This window comes from Schistocerca gregaria, chromosome 1, assembly GCF_023897955.1.
Source record: "Schistocerca gregaria isolate iqSchGreg1 chromosome 1, iqSchGreg1.2, whole genome shotgun sequence".
In the NCBI taxonomy this organism is placed as follows: domain Eukaryota; kingdom Metazoa; phylum Arthropoda; class Insecta; order Orthoptera; family Acrididae; genus Schistocerca; species Schistocerca gregaria.
Window position 1 is genome coordinate 539,288,146 of NC_064920.1, and position 23,249 is coordinate 539,311,394.

At 43.9% G+C, this 23,249-nt stretch overlaps 1 protein-coding gene across 1 annotated transcript in view; it reads right to left on the reverse strand.

The window, feature by feature from the left end:
- LOC126355638 (serine/threonine-protein kinase S6KL) overlaps positions 1-23,249 on the reverse strand; it is a 782,652-nt gene that overhangs the window by 34,642 nt on the left and 724,761 nt on the right. The window contains exon 9 of the mRNA XM_050006006.1: positions 16,101-16,376. Coding sequence (XP_049861963.1) covers positions 16,101-16,376 — 276 coding nt within the window. The remainder of the gene's footprint in view (positions 1-16,100; positions 16,377-23,249) is intronic.

Genomic DNA, 23,249 nt, shown 5'->3' on the forward strand with positions numbered 1-23,249 from the left:
GAACCAGGTTTCAAATTGTAAGACATATCCAGGGGCAGATGTGAACTATGACAATAACTTATTGGTTATGAACTGTAAATTAAACTGAAGAAACTGCAAAAAGGTGGGAATTTAAAGAGATGGGACCTGGATAAACTGAAAGAACCAGAGGTCGTAGAGTGCCGACCAGCAGGCCAGTCGGTTCTTGTCTGCAGCAGGGGGGGCAAGCTCTAGCAGCGGCCCTCGCGACGCTCTCTGGACAGCTGAATAGTGAACTAATACTCACTATGTATGGGGCTGTCGCGTGTGTTTCATGTATTCTCTGTAGAAAATTGAGCGAATCAATATCGATCGCTGCCCAGTGTTGGCACTGGATGCCCTCCATGTCTGAGGTGGTGTAATCCGGCATACATGCACATCCACAACTGCGGTCATGATGGCAATTTTCACTGACCTCTGAGCATCGGCAATGGCATTGCACGAGGCGACAGGCACACTGTGTGTGGACATATGGGGGGGGGGGAGGGGGGGGTGTTGGTTGTATGTACAAGTATTTTCAGCGATCTCAGACATCTAGCCATGACAACTACTAGAATTGTGGTTTAGTGCTTCCCAATAAACTGCAGTACACTCTGTCTTGTAATGGTTACTGAAATTTTGAAATTTGTGCTAAGGGTCTATGGGACTAAACTGCTGAGACCATCGGTCCCTAGGCTTACACACCAATTAAACTAACTTAAGCTAAGGACAACACACACACACACACACACACTCATGCCCTAGGGAGGACCCGATCCTCCGACAGATGGAGCCACGCGAGTCGTGACAAGCCGCCTCAGACCACTAACGGTTATTGTTGTTGTTACTATCCTATCACACGGTACACCCTTTCCTCCTCCTTCTTCATCCTATCGAAGTTGAAAGAACAGATTTAGAAATTGTACAGTTTTTTTTAATACACTTAGGAGTCCTGTAGAAGTGGGTAAGCCCAAAACCATGGTGGTATACATTCGTGCAGAAATTTTGAATTCCAGATATCATTTTATACAATACTGCTTCCAATCAAGATGTCAAAATCCCAATCGGCCAATTTATTGTTTCTAATAGTGGTACTGAGAGCACAAACATCAATCAAACCCATCCACATATTGATTAAGAACATAACACGCAAATGAGCTGAAATTTGAAATTCTCAGACATCTTCAACGTGATGGACCTCCTGACAAACGATCTAACTGTACCATTACGCGCCAACAGGACGCAAAGAGGAAAAAAAATCAGCAAGGGTTTGAAAACCAGGGAGTTGTGGGATCGAATACCAGCATACATACCAGTCTTAGTATCCATAGTATCCATCACTAGGATGCAAGGAAAAACTGCCCTCATACAAAGAGTATAGATTTAATTAATTAATTAATCTGACAGAGTGAGGGAATATTTCCGAGACATGTACTGCTGGGGATTTAAGGCTATCCACCACCTTGTTCGGGACAAAGGAATGGTTAGTGTGGCACATATATAAACGCTCGTTGGGCATGAAATAGCAACCTGAGAGAGAGACAGAAAGAGAAAGAGAGAGAGAGCGAGGGAAAGAGAGAGAGAGTCAGAGAGAGAGAGAGAGAGAGAGAGAGAGAGAGAGAGCATATTTTTCGAGAGGAATTCCCCAGGTATCGAGATCAAAGAGTTGCGCCACCTGATTCTTTGTTTGTCTGCCCCGATAGCTGGGTGGTCAACGTGACGGATTGCAGTCCTACGGGATCGGGTTCGATTCCCGGCTGGGTCGGACATTTTCTCCGCTCAGGGGCTGGGTGTTGTGTTGTGTTCATCATCATTTCATCACCATCTGGCGCGCAGGTCGCCCAATGTGGCGTCGAATGTAATAAGACGTGCACCAAGGCGGATGGACCTGCCCCGACAGAAGTCTCCCGTCCAATGACGCCATACGCTCGTTTCCATCTTTTGTCTGACTAGTGGTAACCGAGGACTGAAGGGGAAGAGAGGACGGAACTGGAGTGAGGAGAGGTTGGAGAGTTGCTGTCAAAGTGGCCTCTGCCGATAGTATTGGGAACTAATTCACACAGTATCTGCACAGCAGGGCGATCATATTGAGCAGCTGCTTCCAATGACCTGGTATGGAAGGTGTGTGTTTGGGAGCAGATTGTACAGGTGCTGGAGCCAGTAGACTGCAAAGAACACCACCTTAGACAAAGGGTACACTTATCAGTATCAAAGGGTTACCACGGCGTGAAGCTTTGCTTGGGGATTAGCACGACTTCCGGTCTGCACGCCGCATGAGCCGACCCGGCTGACAGTGGTCGCGTGACCTGGGCGAGTGTCGTGCGGTCTCTTGGGACACCGGCGCATGGTGCAGCCCAGCGGAGCAATCGGGGCGCGTTATGTTGTCATCAATTCTGTGACAGTATTCCTTACACAATGGGCAAAAGCGATCTATTTAATTGCTTCTTTTTGATATATTTTACAAGACCTGCATCATCCAATACAGCAGAGAATGATGAGCAACGGAGATCTAGCCCCTGCAAACTGAATATTACAAATAAACAGTAAATCCTTTGCTATGTAACTGAATTTCCTGTCATGAGATCCCTCCTCTCCAGCACAGACTAAGTCCTTTTCCCGCCAGTTTCCAGATGGAGGGTGGCTCTGAGCACTATGGGACTCAACTGCTGTGGTCATTAGTCCCCTAGAACTTAGAACTACTTAAACCTAACTAACCTAAGGACACCACACACATCCATGCCCGAGGCAGGATTCGAACCTGCGACCGTAGCGGTCGCACGGTTCCGGACTGCGCGCCTAGAACCGCGAGACCACCGCGGCCGGCTCCAGATGGAGGAGCGGAGGGGAAACAGAGATGGGAGGGGAGGGCTGGAGCGATTTCCCAGGAAAGAGAGGGACTGATTAATTTATCGACTTAAACAGTATTAGAAAACATGTGATTAGAGATGAAACAGTCCATAACATTTGTAAATTAAGCTTCATTATAGTCAGTGACACTTCAGAAGTCTTATCACACTCATTAAATGATATGATGAGTTGTTGTTAGTGATCCGAATTTGAACCAAACAAAGTGTCTGATGGAGACTTGACTAGGCATAAAGAGACGTAAAACATCGAAGTGTTCAGTAGTATCAGTTTACAAGGTCGAATGTTCGAACCTGGTAATAAATAACGATACATTTGGCACCGCAACGGGAACAACTTGAAGCTTATATTGCACCTGAGAAGTAACCACGAAAGGTATGTAATAAAGTGCAACGCCCAAGTGTGAAACGCCGTGAAGTAAAGTTGTGCTGATGGACGAGGAGTAGAATCCAGTACCTATATGATGCACAATAAAATGTCAGATTTTAAATATGTCCACCAATAGCGTGATATTGAAACCTGAAGCGACGATACAAATTATTTTTGCCTGACAGGGCACATTTCACTACTACTCTTATAGCTACAAATATACATGAAATAGTTATTGTTTCTTCACAGTAGCGAGATGTGCGCATGTTCGGCTATTGGTAACGCGACGAATAGTTCTGTGATGCATGGGAGTGCAACCCCACACATATCATCGTTGTTGACACCACACAGATGTGTCAACTATCAACTTCCTTCTCACTAGCAGTTAACAACGTGCCGTTTGTAGACACCTGGAGTCATCGTGAGGAAACAACTAAATAATGGGACAGTATCACCTCGAAGGGTTCAAATCCAGAGAAATATTGCAATCGCAGCTCGAGTCCTAGTCCAGTGCCAATAATTTCAAAATCTCAGTGTCACTTGAAATAAGAAAGGTAAGTCCTATGACTTTATAAGAGGATTGGTTCGTGAATTAAAATAACACACAAAAAATATGGCTCTGAGCACTATGGGGCTTAACATCTGAGGTCATCAGTCCCCTAGAATTTACAACTACCTAGACGTAACCAACCTAAGGACATCACACACATCCATATCCGAGGCAGGATTCGAACCTGCAACCGCAGCGGTCGCGCTGTTCCAGACTGAAGCGCCTAGAACCGCTCGGCCACTTCGACCGGAACTAAAATAACATTACTAGTGTAAGAAAGCTTACTAGAGACAGAGTTTCTGCAAACAGCGACTTCCGCCTCTGACAGCCATAACTAATCCAAATCTATTGCAGTCAGTACCGAATGGACGTCTTTAATCTTGGTTTGGATCCAAGGCACAGTCCTGCGGTCTTTACTTAGCCGTTACTGGAGGTAAAGAGGGAACGTTTGTGGCTGTTAAAAACCATACATTAGCCATTACAAACTAGCCTGAGTCCAACCAAACACTGAATTTCACAAGTGTTAGCATCATATTTTTATCATAATGTAATACGCAGCACACAGTACGAGAAGCTTCGACTTCCACTTGAGCTGTTGTGAATAACATACTCGTGGTCTAGTAGTCAGTGTCATACAGTGCGAACCCAAAGCCATGATATCAAACCCATCATTTTCCTTTCTTTTTTAAGTCGTATTCTGTCCATCTACTATGAGCATCAGTCTTACAGAAGGTCAGACCCAGCAATAGAAAAATGTTATGAAAACACGTTTGTGAACGGGCTCCAGGCCCTCTGTCATGGTAAGACCAGTTACAGCTACCATCCGTTTGATAGAGACCGGCATGCGCCCAAGTGATCGGGACGCATTGGACATACAGGCTATGATCTACAGCAGACTTTCTGCACTCGAATTAGCAAGTATAACATTATGTAACGCTATGTAGAGTATAATACTATGTTTCAGCATGCTCCGAGGCGATTTGTATACGGCATGTAGTCTATTTTTTTCAAGTTTGTAGTATAGTTCGTGCCATGACAATTTGAACGTTTCTCATTTTTGATGTTATGAGGAGCGTCGTTAATTCATTAAAAATGGAGTCTAAAACAGACATTCTGTTCCGTTTATGTTTAATAAGAGGGTGAAAGCAGTGGAGACAATTCGAAACACCTGTGTCCTGTATGCAGTGAGTGCTATCGAGAAAGTCAAGTTGTATCGTTTCAAATACAACGGTTTGACATAAATCACCACTTTCAGGAAGACAAATAGGCGCTGATGAAGAACGTTTCTGCGAATTAATACTATGGTCAATGCCAGTGTATCCGATAATTGGCAAGTGTGACGACCAGTTAACCTTGGTGTGACACTTGTCTTCAGTAGTCATGATGAGGCTGAAAGGAAGGAAGGAGGATTACGGTACAACATATGGTCGAAAACCAGATTAGACGCGAAGCAGAATTATGAACTGGTAAGGATGGGGAAGGAAGTCGTCTGTGCCCTTTCAAAGGATTGATCCTGCCATTTTCCATAATATAATTAAGGAGGTCTCTATAAACCTAAATCAGTGCTGCCTGTTGGCGATTTGAAGTACTGTATGTTAACTTCATAAGGAGAAAATGGTGGGTGGGCTATAACAAACATTATCTCAAACGATGGCCTATATACGTCCATGAAATGTAGTGTTATTGATATACATCTAGACATCTAGTGGCACAAAGAAGGTGTTTTGTGTTACGAACTGATTCACAGAGAAGTGTCCTTCGTAGCTGACACTTGTTGCCAACAAATGAGATGCCTTGCAATCGCAGAGTAACAAATGTGACCTGGAAAACAGCACCTAGAAACTTGGTTGGGAAACATACCTACCGCACGTCTTCTAATCTGGCACCCTCATGTGTTTATCTTTGTCGCCCCTTGTCGATTATCCACCAAGAAAGTTGGTTTTTGTTTGTTTTGTATTGTTTCGCGTGGGATCTAAAAATGACCTGCACATCTTCAGGCGGTTCTCGATAACAGGTGGACTATATTGTTGACAATTTCTCAAATATTTGTGTCTATTTTGATCAACAACCTAGCAAGAAACATTATTAATTCGCACTACACTAATACAACTGGTGTGTCATCATAATGCCATACAGTGAATGGATATCTTAATTAAACAGGAAGTCTTTTGTCAACTCAAGTAGCTTTACCGGACCACAACTTAAATACGACAATGTGGCTGTGAGTGTAGTTGCTGAACGAAACACAGTTAACAGTGTATTCAGCGATAAGATTTCATTAACAAATTTGTGTATTCCCGTCAGATCACAGAAGTGTAGCGCTGTCCGGCTTGGTTAGCACTTGGATGGGTGACCATCCGGTCCGCCGAGCGCTGTTGGCAAGCTGGGTGCATTCAGCCCTTGTGAGGCAAACTGAGGAGCTCCTTGATTGAGAAGTAGCGGCTCCGGTCTCGTAAACTGTCATACGGCCGGGACAATGGTGTACTGAACACATGCCCCTCCATATCCACATCCATTGACGCCTGTAGGCTGAGGATGACACGGCGGCCGGTCGGTATCGTTGGGCCTTCCATGGCCAGTTCGGACGGAGTTTCGTTTACGTTGTTTTTAACTCTAGATGTGCTGGTTACTGAACATAACGAGACGTCTTATGATAACAAAATTTCTAAAGATGTCGTTCTGAATTCCATATACCTGTTTGTAGCTCTGTCACAGAGGAGGTAAAATGTTACTCTTACCAGTTTATAACTGAGAGCTACTGCTCTCTAACTCTTTACAGTGCGTCAACGTTTTCATGGAGCAAGCAACCAACTGCGACGTTCATCGCCTCCTCATTACCCCTGTGTTGGCTGATACAGATAATTAACAATGTAGACAACGCGACTAGTTATAGTTGCTGCATAAAAGTAATCTCCCAGGTCTGTAAACTTACATTTGATGAGTGGATTGTACAGCAAAGTGGACGTCACTCAGAATTTTTGATTGGTGCACCTCGAATATATCAAGTGAATCCTACAAGATAATTCTCTGTCATTCTAGGAAGTAACAACACTATCACAGCGTCACCACACATGTTCACTGAGTTAGCGAACCATTTCATTGATATCGACATGTAGTAGGCCGTGTGAACAAATACTTTATTCCACTGTTATGAAACACCCCGAAATATTGACATCAAACCAGCAAGAATTTGGAAAGCACCATTCTTGTGAGACACAACTGGCACTTTATTTGCACCCTGTACTGCGTACAGGGGCTCTGAAATTGATTCCGTATTGAGAAGAGTTCTAAAAAGGCTTTTAATATCATTCCTCATATGCGGCATCCAACCACATTGCTTCCCCATAGACTATCGTCTCAGTTGTGCGACTGGATTTGTGATTTCCTGTGTGAAAGGTCACACTTTGCAGTAATTAACGGACCTTCTGCTATTTCTAATACATTTAAACTATTTAGCGGACAATCAGAACATTTCTCTTAGATTTGCTGGTGTACGGTAAACTCTTCAGAAGAGCAAAGCGAATTACAAAATGATGCTGAAAATATATCTTCACAGTGCAAAATGTTAGAATGAGGCTACCTTGTAGCCGCTAAGTTGTAGGTTCAATTCCCGCAGGGTCATCAGTTCCTAACAGCCACAGGATTGTTCCGAGGTTCCAAATCAACATTGATTATGTCCATCCGCTACTGACTGCAATATATTTGGATTAGTTTTGGCTGTCAGAGGCAGAAGTCACTGCTTGCAGAAACTCTGCACACGAACCAATCCTCATATAAGGTCACATGACTTGCCTCTCTTATTTCAAGTGACATTGAGATTTTGAAATTATTGACACTGGACTGGGACTCAAGCTGCAATTGCAATATTTCTCTGGATTTGAACCCTTCGAGGTGATACTGTCCCATTATTTAGTTGTTTCCTCACGATGACTCCAGGTGTCTACAAACGGCACGTTGTTAACTGCTAGTGAGAAGGAAGTTGATAGTTGACACATCTTCGTGTGGTGTCAACAACGATGATATGTGTGGGGTTGCACTCCCATGCATCACAGAACTATTCGTCGCGTTACCTCTAGCCGAACATGTGCACATCTCGCTACTGTGAAGAAACAATAACTATTTCATGTCTATTTGTAGCTATAAGAGTAGTAGTGAAATGTGCCCTGTCAGGCAAAAATAATTTGTATCGTCGCTTCAGGTTTCAATATCACGCTATTGGTGGACATATTTAAAATCTGACATTTTATTGTGCTTCATATAGGTACTGGATTCTACTCCCCGTCCATCAGCACAACCTTACTTCATGGCGTTTCACACTTGTGCGTTAAACTTTATTACATATCTTCCGTGGTTATCTCTCAGGTGCAATATAAGGTTCATGGAGTTCCGTTGCGGTGCTAAACGTATCGTTCTTTATTACCAGGTTCGAGCATTCCGTCTTGTAAATTGATACTGCTGAACACTTCCATGTTTTAAGTCTCTTTATGCCTAGTCAAGTCTCCATCAGACACGCTGTTTGGTTCAAATTCGGATCACTAGCAACAACTCAGCATGTAATTTAATGAGTGTGATAAGACTTCTGAAGTGTCATATATTATAACGAAGTTTAATTGGCAAGCGTTAAGGGCTGTCTCATCTCTAATACACTCCTGGAAATTGAAATAAGAACACCGTGAATTCATTGTCCCAGGAAGGGGAAACTTTATTGACACATTCCTGGGGTCAGATACATCACATGATCATACTGACAGAACCACAGGCACATAGACACAGGCAACAGAGCATGCACAATGTCGGCACTAGTACAGTGTATATCCACCTTTCGCAGCAATGCAGGCTGCTATTCTCCCATGGAGACGATCGTAGAGATGCTGGATGTAGTCCTGTGGAACGGCTTGCCATGCCATTTCCACCTGGCGCCTCAGTTGGACCAGCGTTCGTGCTGGACGTGCAGACCGCGTGAGACGACGCTTAATCCAGTCCCAAACATGCTCAATGGGGGACAGATCCGGAGATCTTGCTGGCCAGGGTAGTTGACTTACACCTTCTAGAGCACGTTGGGTGGAACGGGATACATGCGAACGTGCATTGTCCTGTTGGAACAGCAAGTTCCCTTGCCGGTGTAGGAATGGTAGAACGATGGGTTCGAAGACGGTTTGGATGTACCGTGCACTATTCAGTGTCCCCTCGACGATCACCAGAGGTGTACGGCCAGTGTAGGAGATCGCTCCCCACACCATGATGCCGGGTGTTGGCCCTGTGTGCCTCGGTCGTATGCAGTCCTGATTGTGGCGCTCACCTGCACGGCGCTAAACACGCATACGACCATCATTGGCACCAAGGCAGAAGCGACTCTCATCGCTGAAGACGACACGTCTCCATTCGTCCCTCCATTCACGCCTGTCGCGACACCACTGGAGGCGGGCTGCACGATGTTGGGGCGTGAGCGGAAGACGGCCTAACGGTGTGCGGGACCGTAGCCCAGCTTCATGGAGACAGTTGCGAATGGTCCTCGCCGATACCCCAGGAGCAACAGTGTCCCTAATTTGCTGGGAAGTGGCGGTGCGGTCCCCTACGGCACTGCGTAGGATCCTACGGTCTTGGCGTGCATCCGTGCGTCGCTGCGGTCCGGTCCCAGGTCGACGGGCACGTGCACCTTCCGCCGACCACTGGCGACAACATCGATGTACTGTGGAGACCTCACGCCCCACGTGTTGAGCAATTCGGCGGTACGTCCACCCGGCCTCCCGCATGCCCACTATACGCCCTCGTTCAAAGTCCGTCAACTGCACATACGGTTCACGTCCACGCTGTCGCGGCATGCTACCAGTGTTAAAGACTGAGACGGAGCTCCGTATGCCACGGCAAACTGGCTGACACTGACGGCGGCGGTGCACAAATGCTGCGCAGCTAGCTCCATTCGACGGCCAACACCGTGGTTCCTGGTGTGTCCGCTGTGCCGTGCGTGTGATCATTGCTTGTACAGCCCTCTCGCAGTGTCCGGAGCAAGTATGGTGGGTCTGACACACCGGTGTCAATGTGTTCTTTTTTCCATTTCCAGGAGTGTAGCATGTTTTCTAATATTTGTTGTATCACAGTATTAGTTCACATCTGGACTGACTGCCATAACGAGCGGTATTCTCTAGTGGTTTTTTGTCTATAGTCAAATGATATACCCTGTGCCAGCCCACCCAGTTGGCCGTGCGGTCTAACGCACGGCTTTCCGGGCGGGAATGAGCACCGATCCCCGGCACGAATCCGCCCGGAGGATTTGTGTCAAGATCCGGTGAGGGCGCCAGTATGTGGATGATTTTTCGGCGGTTTTCCATCTGCCTCGGCGAAAGCGGGCTGGTTCCCCTTATTCCGCCTCAGCTACACTATGTCGGCGACTGCTGATCAAACAAGTTCTCCACGTACGCGTACACCACCATTCCTCTACCACGCAAACATAGGGATTACACTCGTCTGGCGTGAGACGTGTTCCCTGGGGGGGGGGGGGGGGGGGTCCACCGGGGACCGAACCGCACAATAACCCTGGGTTCGGTGTGGGGCGGCAGAGGGGTGAAGTGGACTGCGGTAGTCGTCGTGGGGTTGTGGACCACTGCGGCTGCGCTGGGGACGGAGCCTCTCCATCGTTTCTAGGTCCCCAGTTAACATAACATAACATAACATAACATACCCTGTGCCAGGCACTTAAATGCGATTTTCAGAGTAATTGTTTACAGTTCCGTGTAGATTGTACCCCACAGGGTTTTGGCACTTAGAGGACCTGCGACACAGCTGTGCTCCGTTGCTTGAATTCAGCAGTGGCTCACTTCTTTTAGGAAAGTATGCGTCTCACGTAATCAGGATCAACCACAAATAGAGATGTAATAATTTCTATGTTACAAGTGCACGGTTCGAATCCTGGTGGTGGGAAATATTTTCTCTGTCAGTATTTGGCCTGCAAAGGAAGGAGCGGTGGTGCATAAAGTTCCGATCATGAGGCTTTGTGCCAAAGTCCTGTTTCAATACCATATCTTATGAAGTGACGATATGTGACACTGTTGATGGTGATCCATCCATTGGATGGGGATGTTATGTTGGTGGCAACCTTGGTGTTATTTGCGAGAAGTAGGCTATGTGCTGGCACAGACTTTGTTGTCTTTGTCATCGTCATCGTCATCGTCATCTTCATCATTATCCAACGCAAACATTACACTCTACTCCACATATGCGTGCATGCGCGCGCGCGCGCCACACACACACACACACACACACACACACACACACACACACACACACACACAATATACATAGAAGTAGAATTACAAGTATTGTATTGGAACATGTTACAAATAAATAAACAGACAAAAGTACGAGTGGAATTTAAATGATGATTACGTAGCCCAGATACTCGTAGAAACGAAGGATATTTCATAAATAATGCACAGGCTGGCTTTCGTACGGATGTTTGATGCAGCAACAATAAAAATGTAGATGTAGTTCGGAACTTGAGGAAGAAGCAGATGTTCTTGTTTTTTCGCTGTGCGCTCTAATATAAAATTGGCGAGAAGTAGACATGGACCATGCAGTGTCTCAGGTACTGTAACTGTTGAGGACCAGAGTACTTACATGAAGGCCGAAACTTTACGTGGCATAAACGCGACAGATATCCACAGGGCGTTAAGTGAAACCGAACGAGGTGGCGCAGTGATAAGCACACTGTACTCGGCTTCGCGTGGACAACGGTTGAAACCCGCGTCCAGCCATCGTGATTTAGGTCGTCCGCGGTTGCCCCAAATCGGTTCAGGCAAATGCCGATATGGTTCCTTTGAAAAAGTACGGCCGATTTCCTTCACCATCCTTCCATAATTCGAACTTGTGCTCCGTCTCTAATGACCTAGTTCTCGACGGAACGTTAGACGCTACTCTCCGTCTCCCCCTCCTGTTAAGTGAAGTTTGTGATGAATTATAGTTTCATTTTATTGTGCTGAATTATAGTTTCATGTTGAGTTAATGGTTTTCGGAGTGGTCGTATGAGCATAGACCATAATCAAGACCCAGAAGGCAAAAAACGTCAACAGCTGAACGACGTGTGAAACTTGTGGCAGATGCTCTTGAAAGAGGTCGCAGTGCGACTTTTGAGGAACTCTCTGAAGCCACTAAATTCACCCAGCATCAGTATTCCGTATTCTGACAAATGATTTAAAGAAGAGAAAAATTTCTGCGAGATGGGTTCCACACTGTTTGACTGCCGAAGAAACACAGAAACGCCGGGACATAACAACGTGCTCAAACAGCGATTCGACCCTGAAGGTAGAGGATTCTTATGTCAAATTGTCGCTACTGATAAAACGTGGACTAGAAACTTTGAACCGGAGTTGAAATCACAGTCCAATGAGTGGAAAGTTTCAGATTCTCCACGTCCAAAACTTTTAATTGTTGTTGTTTATAAGTCCCCTAACCATGACTTCAGAGCATTTCTGCTCAAGCTAGAGAGGGTTCTTGATTCACTTTGTAGGAAGTACCAGAAATTAGTTATATGTGGTGACTTCAATATAAATTTTGTATATGATGGTGTAAAACAAGGTTGTTGGTAGATATTCTAAATTCATTTGATCTGATGCACATGGTGTTTTTTTTTCCAGCTAGGGTGCAGGGGAACAGTAGCAGGGCCTTAGACAACATTTTTATTCATTCTTCATTACCAGATGGGCATTCTGCTAGAAAAAGGGTGAATGGCCTTTCAGACCATGATGCACAAATTTTAACACTAAAAGGCTTTTGCACGCAAATAAATGTCACATTTAATTACAAACTATGTAGGAAAGTTAATCGAACAGCAATAGAGAGTTTTTTAGCCTTGTCAAGGAACCAGGGTGGCAGGATGTTTATAGTGTCGATAACATAGATGATAAATATAATGCTTTCCTTAACACATTTCTCGTGCTCTTTGATAGCTGCTTTCCATCAGAACGGTCTAAACGGGGTACTAGCAGTAATAGGCAGCCTGGGTGGCTGACTATTGGGATACGGATATCTTGTAGAACAAAGCGGGAATTATATCAAAATGTTAGAAGTAGTCACAATCAATTAAAGAGTATTTTAATGGTGCTTAAAATGTTATTAGGAAGGCAAAAAGTATGTGGTATGCTATGGTGTGCTATGGTAGAATAGCTACTTCACAGGATAAAATTAAAACCATATGGTCAGTTGTGAAGGAAGTGTCTGGTCAACAACACAAGGTCGACGATATAAAGTCAGTTCGTAGTAAAAATATTTCTGATACTGATAAATCATATACATGTACAGTATTTAACAATCATTTTCTGAGCATTGCTGGTGAATGAAATAAAAATTTAGTTTCTACAAAGAATCATATAATTTTCTTGGCAAACGCCTTTCCGAGATTGATGTCTGCAATACTCCTCTGTGATGCAGACAAGGGAGAGATTGAGTCAATAATTAAATCACTGAAGACTAAGGACTCTCATGGATATGCTGGAGTATCTAGCAGAATATTGAAGTCCTGTTCTGCACAGTATTTAGCCATATTTGTGGTTTTTTTCTTTAGGAATGGTCAGTTTCCTGGACGATTAAAGTTCTAGGTGGTAAAGCTGTTTTATAAAAATGGAGAAAGGGATTATGTAGACAATTTTAGACCTATTTCTATGCCATTAGTGTTTGCTAAAGTTATTGAAAAGTCTTTGTATCTAAGGATAATGCATCATTTTATATCAAACGAGCCTGGGTATTTTGACATGGTCTCTCATTATACATATTCCTTACTGATATTTCTTGTTAGCAATATTAGCTTATTCCCAAGAATAAGCAACTTCTACTCAGTTAATACCCTGCAGAAATGAAATCAGCATTTGGATCGTACCTCCTCAACTCTTGAGCAGAAAGGTGTGCAGTATACTGCTGAATCCATTTTCAATAAGCTACCATAAGAATTCAAAACTCTTAGAAGTAACCGACGCGCTTTCAAATCGGAACTGAAGAGTTTCCCCATGGGTCACTCCTTTTTTTTTTTTTTTTTGTCGAAGAGTTCCTTGAAAAATTAAGCTGATTCTTGTTGTAATGTTGACTGCGTTTACTTAAACTTACGGACTGATTTTTTTCGGATTCATGAACATTTTATTTTTATCTGTTATTACTTTTATGTTGTAATTTCATGTACTGACACGTCCCATGACCTTGGAGATTAGCTCCTCAGTTTGGTCCTAGGGAACTTGTCGTGTAAATAAATAAGTAAAATCATGAGAGAGTCCCTTGTGGAACAAGTGTCACAGCAGGGTATTATTGCAACATCATGCAATACCTGCGCATAAAAATGCCGCGCAAAACCCGAAGTCAGTTGTTCGAGGCTGGGCCACCTATAATAGACCACAATTCTCGCCCGCATATCGGAAAGTTGTAGCCCGAAAACTGAGCGGATGCGGATGGGAAGTGTTGCTACATCCTCCCTACAGCCCAGACATGAGTTCACCAGACGTCGACTTGTTCTCGAAATGGAAAAAAAACCTATGAGTGGGCGACGATATATTTCTGTGGAAGAGCTTTCTACGACCGTTACGAGAGCGATTCGACAGATGCAGACAAATGCTGTCCTGGATGGAATAATACACTATTGGCCATTAAAATTTCTAGACAAAGAAAAAATCAGATGATAAACGGGTATTCATTGGACAAATATATTATAATAGAACGGAATGTGATTACATTTTCACGCAATTTGGGTGCATAGATCCTGAGAAATCAGTACCCAGAACAACCACCTGTGGCCGGAATAACGGCCTTGATACGCCTGGGCATTGAGTCAAACAGAGCTTGGATGGCTTGTACAGGTACAGCTGCCCATGCAGCTTCAAAACGATACCACAATTCATCAAGAGTAGTTGCTCGGCCACCACTGACCAGACGTTTTCAATTGGTGAGAGATCTGGAGAATGTGCTGGCCAGGGCAGCAGTCGAACATTTTCTGTATCCAGAAAGGCCCGTACAGGACCTGCAACATGCGGTCATGCATTATCCTGTTGAAATGTACGGTTTCGCAGGGATCGAATGAAAGGTAGAGCCACGGATCGTAACACATCTTAAATGTAACGTCCACTGATCAAAGTGCCGTCAATGTGAACAAGAGGTGACCGAGACGTGTAACCAATGGCACCCCATACCATCACGCCGGGTGATACGCCAGTATGGCGATGACGAATACACGCTTCCAATGAGCGTTCACCGCGATGTCGCCAAACACGGATGCGACCAGCATGATGCTGTAAACAGTACCTGGATTCATCCGATAAAATGACGTTTTGCCATTCGTGCACCCAAGTTCGTCATTGAGTACACCACCGCAGGCGCTCCCGTGTGGGGTGCGGCGCCAAGCGTAACCTCAGCCATGGTCTCCGAGCTGATAGTCCATGCTGCTGCAAAAGTCGTCGAACTGTTCGCGCACATGGTTGTTATCTCGCAAACGCCCCCATCTGTTGACTCAGGGATCGAAACGTGGCTGCACGATCCGTTACAGCCATTCGGATAAGATGTCTGTCATCTCGACTACTAGTGATATGAGGCCGTTGGGATCCAGCACGGCGTTCCGTATTACCCTCCTGAACCCACCGATTCCATATTCTGCTAACAGTCATTGGATCTCGACCAACGCGAGCATCAATGTCGCGATACGATAAACCGCAATCGCGATAGGCTACAATCCGACCTTTATCAAAGTCGGAAACGTGATGGTACGCATTTGTCCTCCTTTCACGAGGCATCACAACAATGTTTCACCAGACAACGCTGGTCAACTGCTGTTTGTGTATGAGAAATCGGCTGGAAACTTTCCTCAGCACGTTGTAGGTGTCGCCACCGGCGCCAACCTTGTGTGAATGCTCTGAAAAGGTAATCATTTGCATATCACAGCATCTTCTTCCTGTCGGTTAAATTTCGCGTCTGTGGCACGCCATCTTCGTGGTGTAGCAGTTTTAATGGCCAGTAGTGTAGAACTTCCGAGAGGTTGGGATTAAGTCATAGAGAAGCAGTGAGGCTATCCTGAAGGAGTGTAAAGAGTTATTGACAAAAAAGTGGAAGTAAGAAAAATAGTGTGCATTATTTATGGAAATTCCCACGTAATTTTGTGATGGGGGTTACGTTGCAGCTCCAGCAGGTGTCATCGCAGAGAGTTAGCAAAAAAATTACACGTGTCACGAAAATACGTGCCTTTGTCTTACTTACGTTAAGCTGGTGCGTACTTGATTGTGTCAATGTTAAGAAAATAATAAATGTAAGAAAAATTTGATTGCCAGTAAACAGAGTGAGGCGGTGCTCGGTGTACCTTCTTGGACCTGGCGTCGACGAAGGAGAAGTCCTTGAAGAAGGGCTGCTGCTGAAGGGCGAGCAGCGAGCGCAGGCGGGCGCGCGGCTCCGGCTCCAGCAGACGGATGAGCAGGGCGCGCGCGCCGTGGCTGAGCGCGCAGCCCGGTGGCAGGGAGCCCGGGGCGCGAGACCCGCCGCCTGAGCATGAGGAGGGGCCCGCCACGCCAGGGCCGGCCTCCGCCAGCGGCGCCGCCAGCTCGCAGTCCGGCGTGCGCGACAGGCCCGGCGCCGGGTACTGCAGACACACAGCGCACTCACAACACGCTCCTGCTTCACGCAAGTCACAAACATACTGCTCCTTCCGAAAGCTCTTCACTTGAACACTTTACAGTTTGATCTTCCTTCAATTTTTACAACGAAATCACTCGGCTATTGGATTTACACTGATGTGCCAAAGAAACTGTTGTAGGCATGCGTATTCAAATACAGAGACATGTAAACAGGTACAACACGGCGCTGCAGACGGCAACGCCTATGTAAGACAACAACTGTCTGGCGCACTTGTTAGATCGGTTACTGCTGCTACAATGGCAAGCTATCAAGCTTTAAGTCATTTTGAACGTTGTGATACAATCGCCGCCACGAGCAATCGGACACAGCATCTCCGAGATACCGAGGAAGTGGGGATTTACCCGTACGACCATTTCACTAGTATACCGTAAATAACAGGAATCCAGTAAAACATCAAATCTCCGACATCGCTGCGGCCGAAAACACATCCTGCGAGAACGTGAACAACAACGACTGAACAGAATCGTTCAACTTGACAGAAGTGCAACTCTTCCGCAAACTGCTGCACATTTCAATGCTGGGCCACCAACACGTGTCAGCGTGTGAACCATTTAACGAAACATCATCGATATAGGCTTTCGGAGCCGAAGGCCCACTCGTGTACGCTTAATGACTGCACGACACAAAGCTTTACGCCTCGCCTGGGCCAGTCAACACCGACACTAGACTGCTGATAACTCGAAACGTGTTGCCCGGTCGGACGAGTCTCGTTTCAAATTGTATCCAGTGTACTGACGTGTACGGGTATCGAGGCAACCTCACGAATCCATGGATCCTGCATCTCAACAGGGGATTGTTGCAGCTGGTCGAGACTCTGTAATGGTGTGGGGCGTGTGCAGTTGGAGTGGTATGGTACCCCTGATATGTCTAGTACCACTCCAACAGGTGACACGTCCGTAAGCATTCTGCCTGATCACCAACACCCATTCATGTCCATTGTGCATTCCGACGACTCGGGAAATTCCAGCAGGACAATGCGACACCCCACAAGTTGGGGATTGCTACATAGTAGCTCCAGGAACACTCTTCTGTGTTTAAACATTTCCGCTGGCCACCAAACTCTCCAAACGTGGACACTGCTGAGCATATCTGGGATGCCTTGCAACACGCTTTTCAGAAGAGATATCCACTCTCTTACTTCCGCGGATTTATGGACAGCCATGCAGGATTCATGGTGTAATTCCCCTCCAGCACTACTTCAGATATTATTCGATTCCATGCCAGGTCGTGTTGCGGAACTTCTGCGTGCTTGCGGGGGCCCTTCACAGTATTAGGCAGCTGTTTAGCGGGCCGGGGTGGCCGAGCGGTTCTAGGCGCTACAGTCTGGAACCGCGCGAATCCTGCCTCGGGAATAGATGTGTGTTTTGTCCTTAGGTTAGTTAGGTTTAAGTAGTTCTAAGTTCTAGGAGACTGATGACCTCAGACCTTTAGTCCCATAGTCCTCAGAGCCATTTGAATCATTTTTTCGCAGCTGTATATATGGTACGTTAAGTTCACCCAAAGCAGTCCGATACAATTCTCCAAATTCTCGAGATCTACTTTCCAGTTTTCCGACCGTCATTAATTCGCCCAGTCACGATCTAGTTATCCAAGCGCCTCGCTTGTCCAGTGCGTACCGTGCGTTAGATCCCTGGCCACACTAAATTTTTAAACAAAAGTGCGTGTTCTAACAGCATTTCACAGAAGTGTAAAATATATATAGATAAATAAATTTAATTTTAATGCTTTTTTAAATTTAAACAATGTTTGTTAACAATTTGTCATAAAAGATCGGTAATTAAAAATTTATATTTCCAGGGAAAACATTTTTGTGCGCGATGTGTAATCAGAAATAAGAAGATGTGAATTTTTCATGGAAAACGACAATTAGATACGTAACAAATACCACATATTTGATAAATTTCGTATCTACATTAGCTTATCGCCCGCTACTTCGCCCGGGTAGACTACATGGAATGCACAGTGCTTTTTTGTTTCTCTTTAATCCATTTTTTATGTTTTTCACAAATTGCAACACCTTCTTTTCCTAAACCGATAAGTGAAATACCGGTTTTCGTCCATTTATCTTTACAAGATCTTTTTTAAGCTAACGAGATTTTCCTGAAAAATATGCATCCCACATTTCACCCCCTAAGGGGCCGAATTTCCAAAAATAGTGAGACAAGTTTTTGTACATTTCTAATAGAGAAACCAAACACAAATTTTCATAGATTTAGCATTGACATTGCTTTCATAATGAAATTATTTCATAAAGCTTTTCATCCCATACTTCATTTCCTTAGGCAGATGAATTTCCAAAAATACTGAACCACGTATTTTTTTTCCTAAGTGAGACGCCATATAAAAATTTTCATAGATGCAGCTTTAAAATGCTTTAAAATGCTTTAGTAATTCTTTAATAATGGTTTATTTCCAAAAAAAAATTTACCGACTATTTTACCCCTTAATGGCTGAATTTCCAAAAAGGCTGAAACAAGTACCTTTCTACTGCTGACTGAAAAACCAAGCACCAATTTTGGTAGTTCTCTCTTCATAACTGCATTAATAGAGATATGTTTTCAAAAAGCCTTTCATCCCATATTTGCAAAAACAGTGATAAACGTATTTTTTATTTCTAACCAAGGAACCACATGCAAATTTTCATAGATCTAGCTTTGAAAATACACCCATAACGAAATACTTCATGAAACATTTCGTACCCTATTTAGGTCCCTTAGGGGGTTGAATTTCCGAAAATACTCAAAGACGTATTTTTTTTCTAACCAACAAGTCAAATACCACTTTTTAGAGATGTAGCTTTAAAATTGATTTAGTAGTTATTTAATAATGATTTATTTTCAAACAAAATTTCACCCACTATTTTACCCCCAAAAAGGTTAAATTTCCAAAAATGCTGAAACATGTATTTCTTTATTTCTGACCGAGAAACCAAATACCAATTTTCGTAGTCTACCTTCGAAATTGCCTTAATAACGACATTTTTCAAAAAAAATTCGTATTCTATTTCGAAAAACTCCTTCTTAAACGACGCCTTCACCGTGAGATTGGCACCGTCTCAAAATTTCAAGTTCGGATGTTAGATGATGAGACAGTGAGTAAGTCAGTCGGCCGGGACATGGCCTTTTATGCATGTAATTCACCTGAATGAAAAACAAACAAAAAAAAGATCGAAACCAGCTCGAACCAGCGATTACCAGTCTGGAAAGCTATCGGTACGCCTTTTTGCATCTTTGTGAAGAAATGCTTGTAGAACATGTACATTAGTTTAAAAGTTTGCATCACCCGGAAATCGAACCCAGACTGCCGACATCACAAGCAAACTTTCTACCAGTAAACCACATATATCTTTGAAAATTGGACCTTGATTTGGGAAATTAAAGACGCTCGAAAAGCTTCAAAGTCCATTTCCTTGAGAATTTTTGAGAGTTGCATCGAACTGCTTTCGTTGGTTGATATTTGAGTTTGCACTTCACGTACCATAAATATAGTCTAATAAATACGAAAAAACGATTGCCATATGCTCTCGCTGTTAGTTCTTTCCAAACAAGAATTTTTTTCTCGTTTCTCTGAAGAAAAGGTTTGATCCTTGTGAGAAGAGTACCATTTTTTTTTTTTTCGAGAAAAAGAAAACATTTAAATTTTTCCAAGCAAGAGTTTTTTTCCGAAGAACAGTCTAGTTTTCTTTGAAGGGAAGTTTTTTATCCGGGGAATTTTTAGTTTTCTTTCCCACGAACAGTCTAATTTTCTCGGATGTTGAGTTTTAGTTGTTGCGAAGAAGTATTCATTTTTCAAGAAGAGTTCTTTTTTTTTCGAAGAACAGCTGTGATTTTTACGAAGAACACTTAATTTGTTTAGTGAAGAACTTAATTTCTTTCGAAGAAGAGTTTTAAATTTGACTACCAAGAGTTTTGGTTTTCCCAAGAAGGGCGTTAATAAGTCATACAATATATATTAGTTTGCGGAAAAAGATTAATTATTTTCTCGAAGACGAGTATTTCTGCATTTCATTTAACAGCTGTCCTATTTATGGAAGAAAGGTTGCTCCAGTTTCCAAGAAGAAAAAGAATATGAAGTGACAAAAGGAATTGTTCTTCTGGCACATCGCGTGGCATTAACACAATTCCGATTTGGCGGCTGAGGAAGCCAAGAATGTCATACGACATGTGATTTCTTTCTATAATGTACACCGTCCGTGCAACAAATACGGAGACTGATTTTTTCATTCTGTAAAGGCGACGTCTGCAGGCAGGTTGAACTAGTAACTGTAAACAACAGATGCAGTCAGTTGTGATCAGGCAGTGTCAAGCACGGGACGTGCGAGCGTAGTGCGTCAACGCTGTTGTGCCACAAATCGTAAAGGAGTAACGTCTCGAAATCAAGCATACAAAAAATTCTCCAGAATTGTTTTGAAGAAGAGAAAAGAGTGTGCAAAAGTTTCCCCCGCAAACCTTGACATCGGAACATAAACAACGATGCATCGACGCTTAGCATGCCTTGACTAAAATGTAAAACGCGGACAATTATTTTCCGAAAAAAAAAATTATCACGGGTGACGAGACTTCATGTTAGTAATACGAACCTACCAAAAAACGACACAGTATAGAAAATCACATGAATGCGTCCCGGTTTGAAAACATAATCGACATTCAAGCCACTATGACGCAGGAGTTGAACAACATTCAAAAGAAGGGAGTTTATGAACGTTCTGTGCGTTGTAATTAAGTGGAGGCACAATATGTAAACACCTGACTCAATAAAACAACTCTCTTAATTTTTTCTTTTTTTATTAATCCAGTTTATACCCCACATAAACTACAATTGGGTATAAACTAGAACGTGGTACGGACATTTTGACACGATCAGTCAAAATACAAGTCTGCAAACATTGTGGGAAATGGGTTTCATGGAAAGAGTTGCTGCATGTCATTTACAATCCTATTATGATTAGGCTTCCAATGAGCAAATATCCGGTCTTTTGGTACAATTATTTCACGAAACAGATTTACAGTCGCAATAACAATAAACCAGAACATTTGTTTAATCAACAAATTGACTTCAGAAAATAACATATCTACGATGTTCTCTCAGATATGTTTTTGATTGTAACAGTTACAGAGCACTCTTTTGCTCTTCAGTCATACTGGATGTATCAAAGCGATACTGACAAACTTCGAAGGGTTGTAGACGGTGTTTCGGGAACCGAATTAAAGATGGGAACCTATGCCTGGAATTGCCATCCAACGATGCCACAGAACGCCAAGGTTGCGCTGTCACGTCATTCCTTTGACACCAAAGATGCGGTTATGAGCTAACATATTGTTGTTTTGATGCTGGAAATCCTTACTAGGATTGTTTGGACTGTTTTACAATTGTAGCAGTGTGAAGAATTGGGTAATTTCGACATCTATCGAGAAACTTTCAGGAGTTGAGCAGCAATGTTTGCTCCGTGTTCTGAAACCAGCAACCATACGTCTACGGTGTTCTTTTACAGTGTAATTCATTTGGTTTGTTGCCGCAATGACCTTTATTCTGCAATCCGCTCTGAAATCTGGACATCGGTGCAAAGAAGGCACAATGCGGTATGTTGAAACGTAAATACCATTCACGGACTAGGCCTTAGGCCTGTACTGTCTGCTGACCTGTGCTAATCTCTCCAGCTGTTACTGTCAATAGATGATTACTAGTGACGACGATATTTTTTATTTCAACCATTTGGGCTCGCGAAGTTGGCTGGATACCGTTCAAGACACGCCTACCTCAGAAAACCCTGAGGTGGTACAAAAAATGGTTCAAATGGCTCTGAGCACTATGGGACTTAACTTTTGAGGTCATCAGTCTCCTAGAACTTAGAACTACTTAAACCTAATTAACCTAAGGACTTCACACACATCCATGCCCGAGGCAGGATTCGAACCTGCGACCGTAGCGGTAGCGCGGTTCCAGATTGTAGCGCCTAGAACCGCTCGGCCACCCTGGCCGGCCCTGAGGAGGTACCTTTCGCACCAAAGGCAGCGACGCTGATCATTCGCCTATGGAGGTTGGTTTAACACGGAATGTGTATCGCAGTTATAATGCACTGGTGAATGCCCTCTTCGCTGTCAGATGTCAATTGTGTCCTGTCTTGAATTTTCTTTCTGGCATGGTTACCAGTAAGTAGTTAGTGATACATATTAGATTACTTGTAATTGTTGAGATTGTAAGACAGTACGTGTGCGTAGCTATACACTATGTCATGATCATGGTGGTCATATTTTAGCAACTTCTCAACATAGTTAGCTCTCTAATAATATGTTCTGTAATTAACGGCAGCAGCGTTGTTTCACTGATGCTCGCTTAGTAAGTTTTCGTGTCGTCAACTCATAGTATCATGGATCAGTTGTAGAACTACGAAGCACTTTCCATATTGGAGGTGTCTGCTGCTGTGTGTAAGTATTCTTGTTGCAGTAAAGTCAAAAGGTAATATGGATGAGCTATCAGGCAAATGAGTTCGTATGAGCCACTCTTACGTCAAAACAATCAACAAATAAAGTTGATCAGCCTCTGAAGTTTTGTGGATCTCCCCGTGGTCACATTCCAGATCACTTCCCCAATTGGCCATTCAAATTTAGGTTACCCGTGGTTTCCCTACATCGCTTGAGACGCATGCCAGTATAATTTCTTGGAAAAGGATACGTCCTATTTCCTTCCTTAATCCGAAATTGCCTTCCGTACCTTACGGCCTTGTCTCTCTCTCTCTCTCTCTCTTTCTTTCTGGCAGTAAAGTTCGAAAATCACAGGAGGAAACATCAGTCAGGCCTGGAGGCGTGATCAGTCAGGT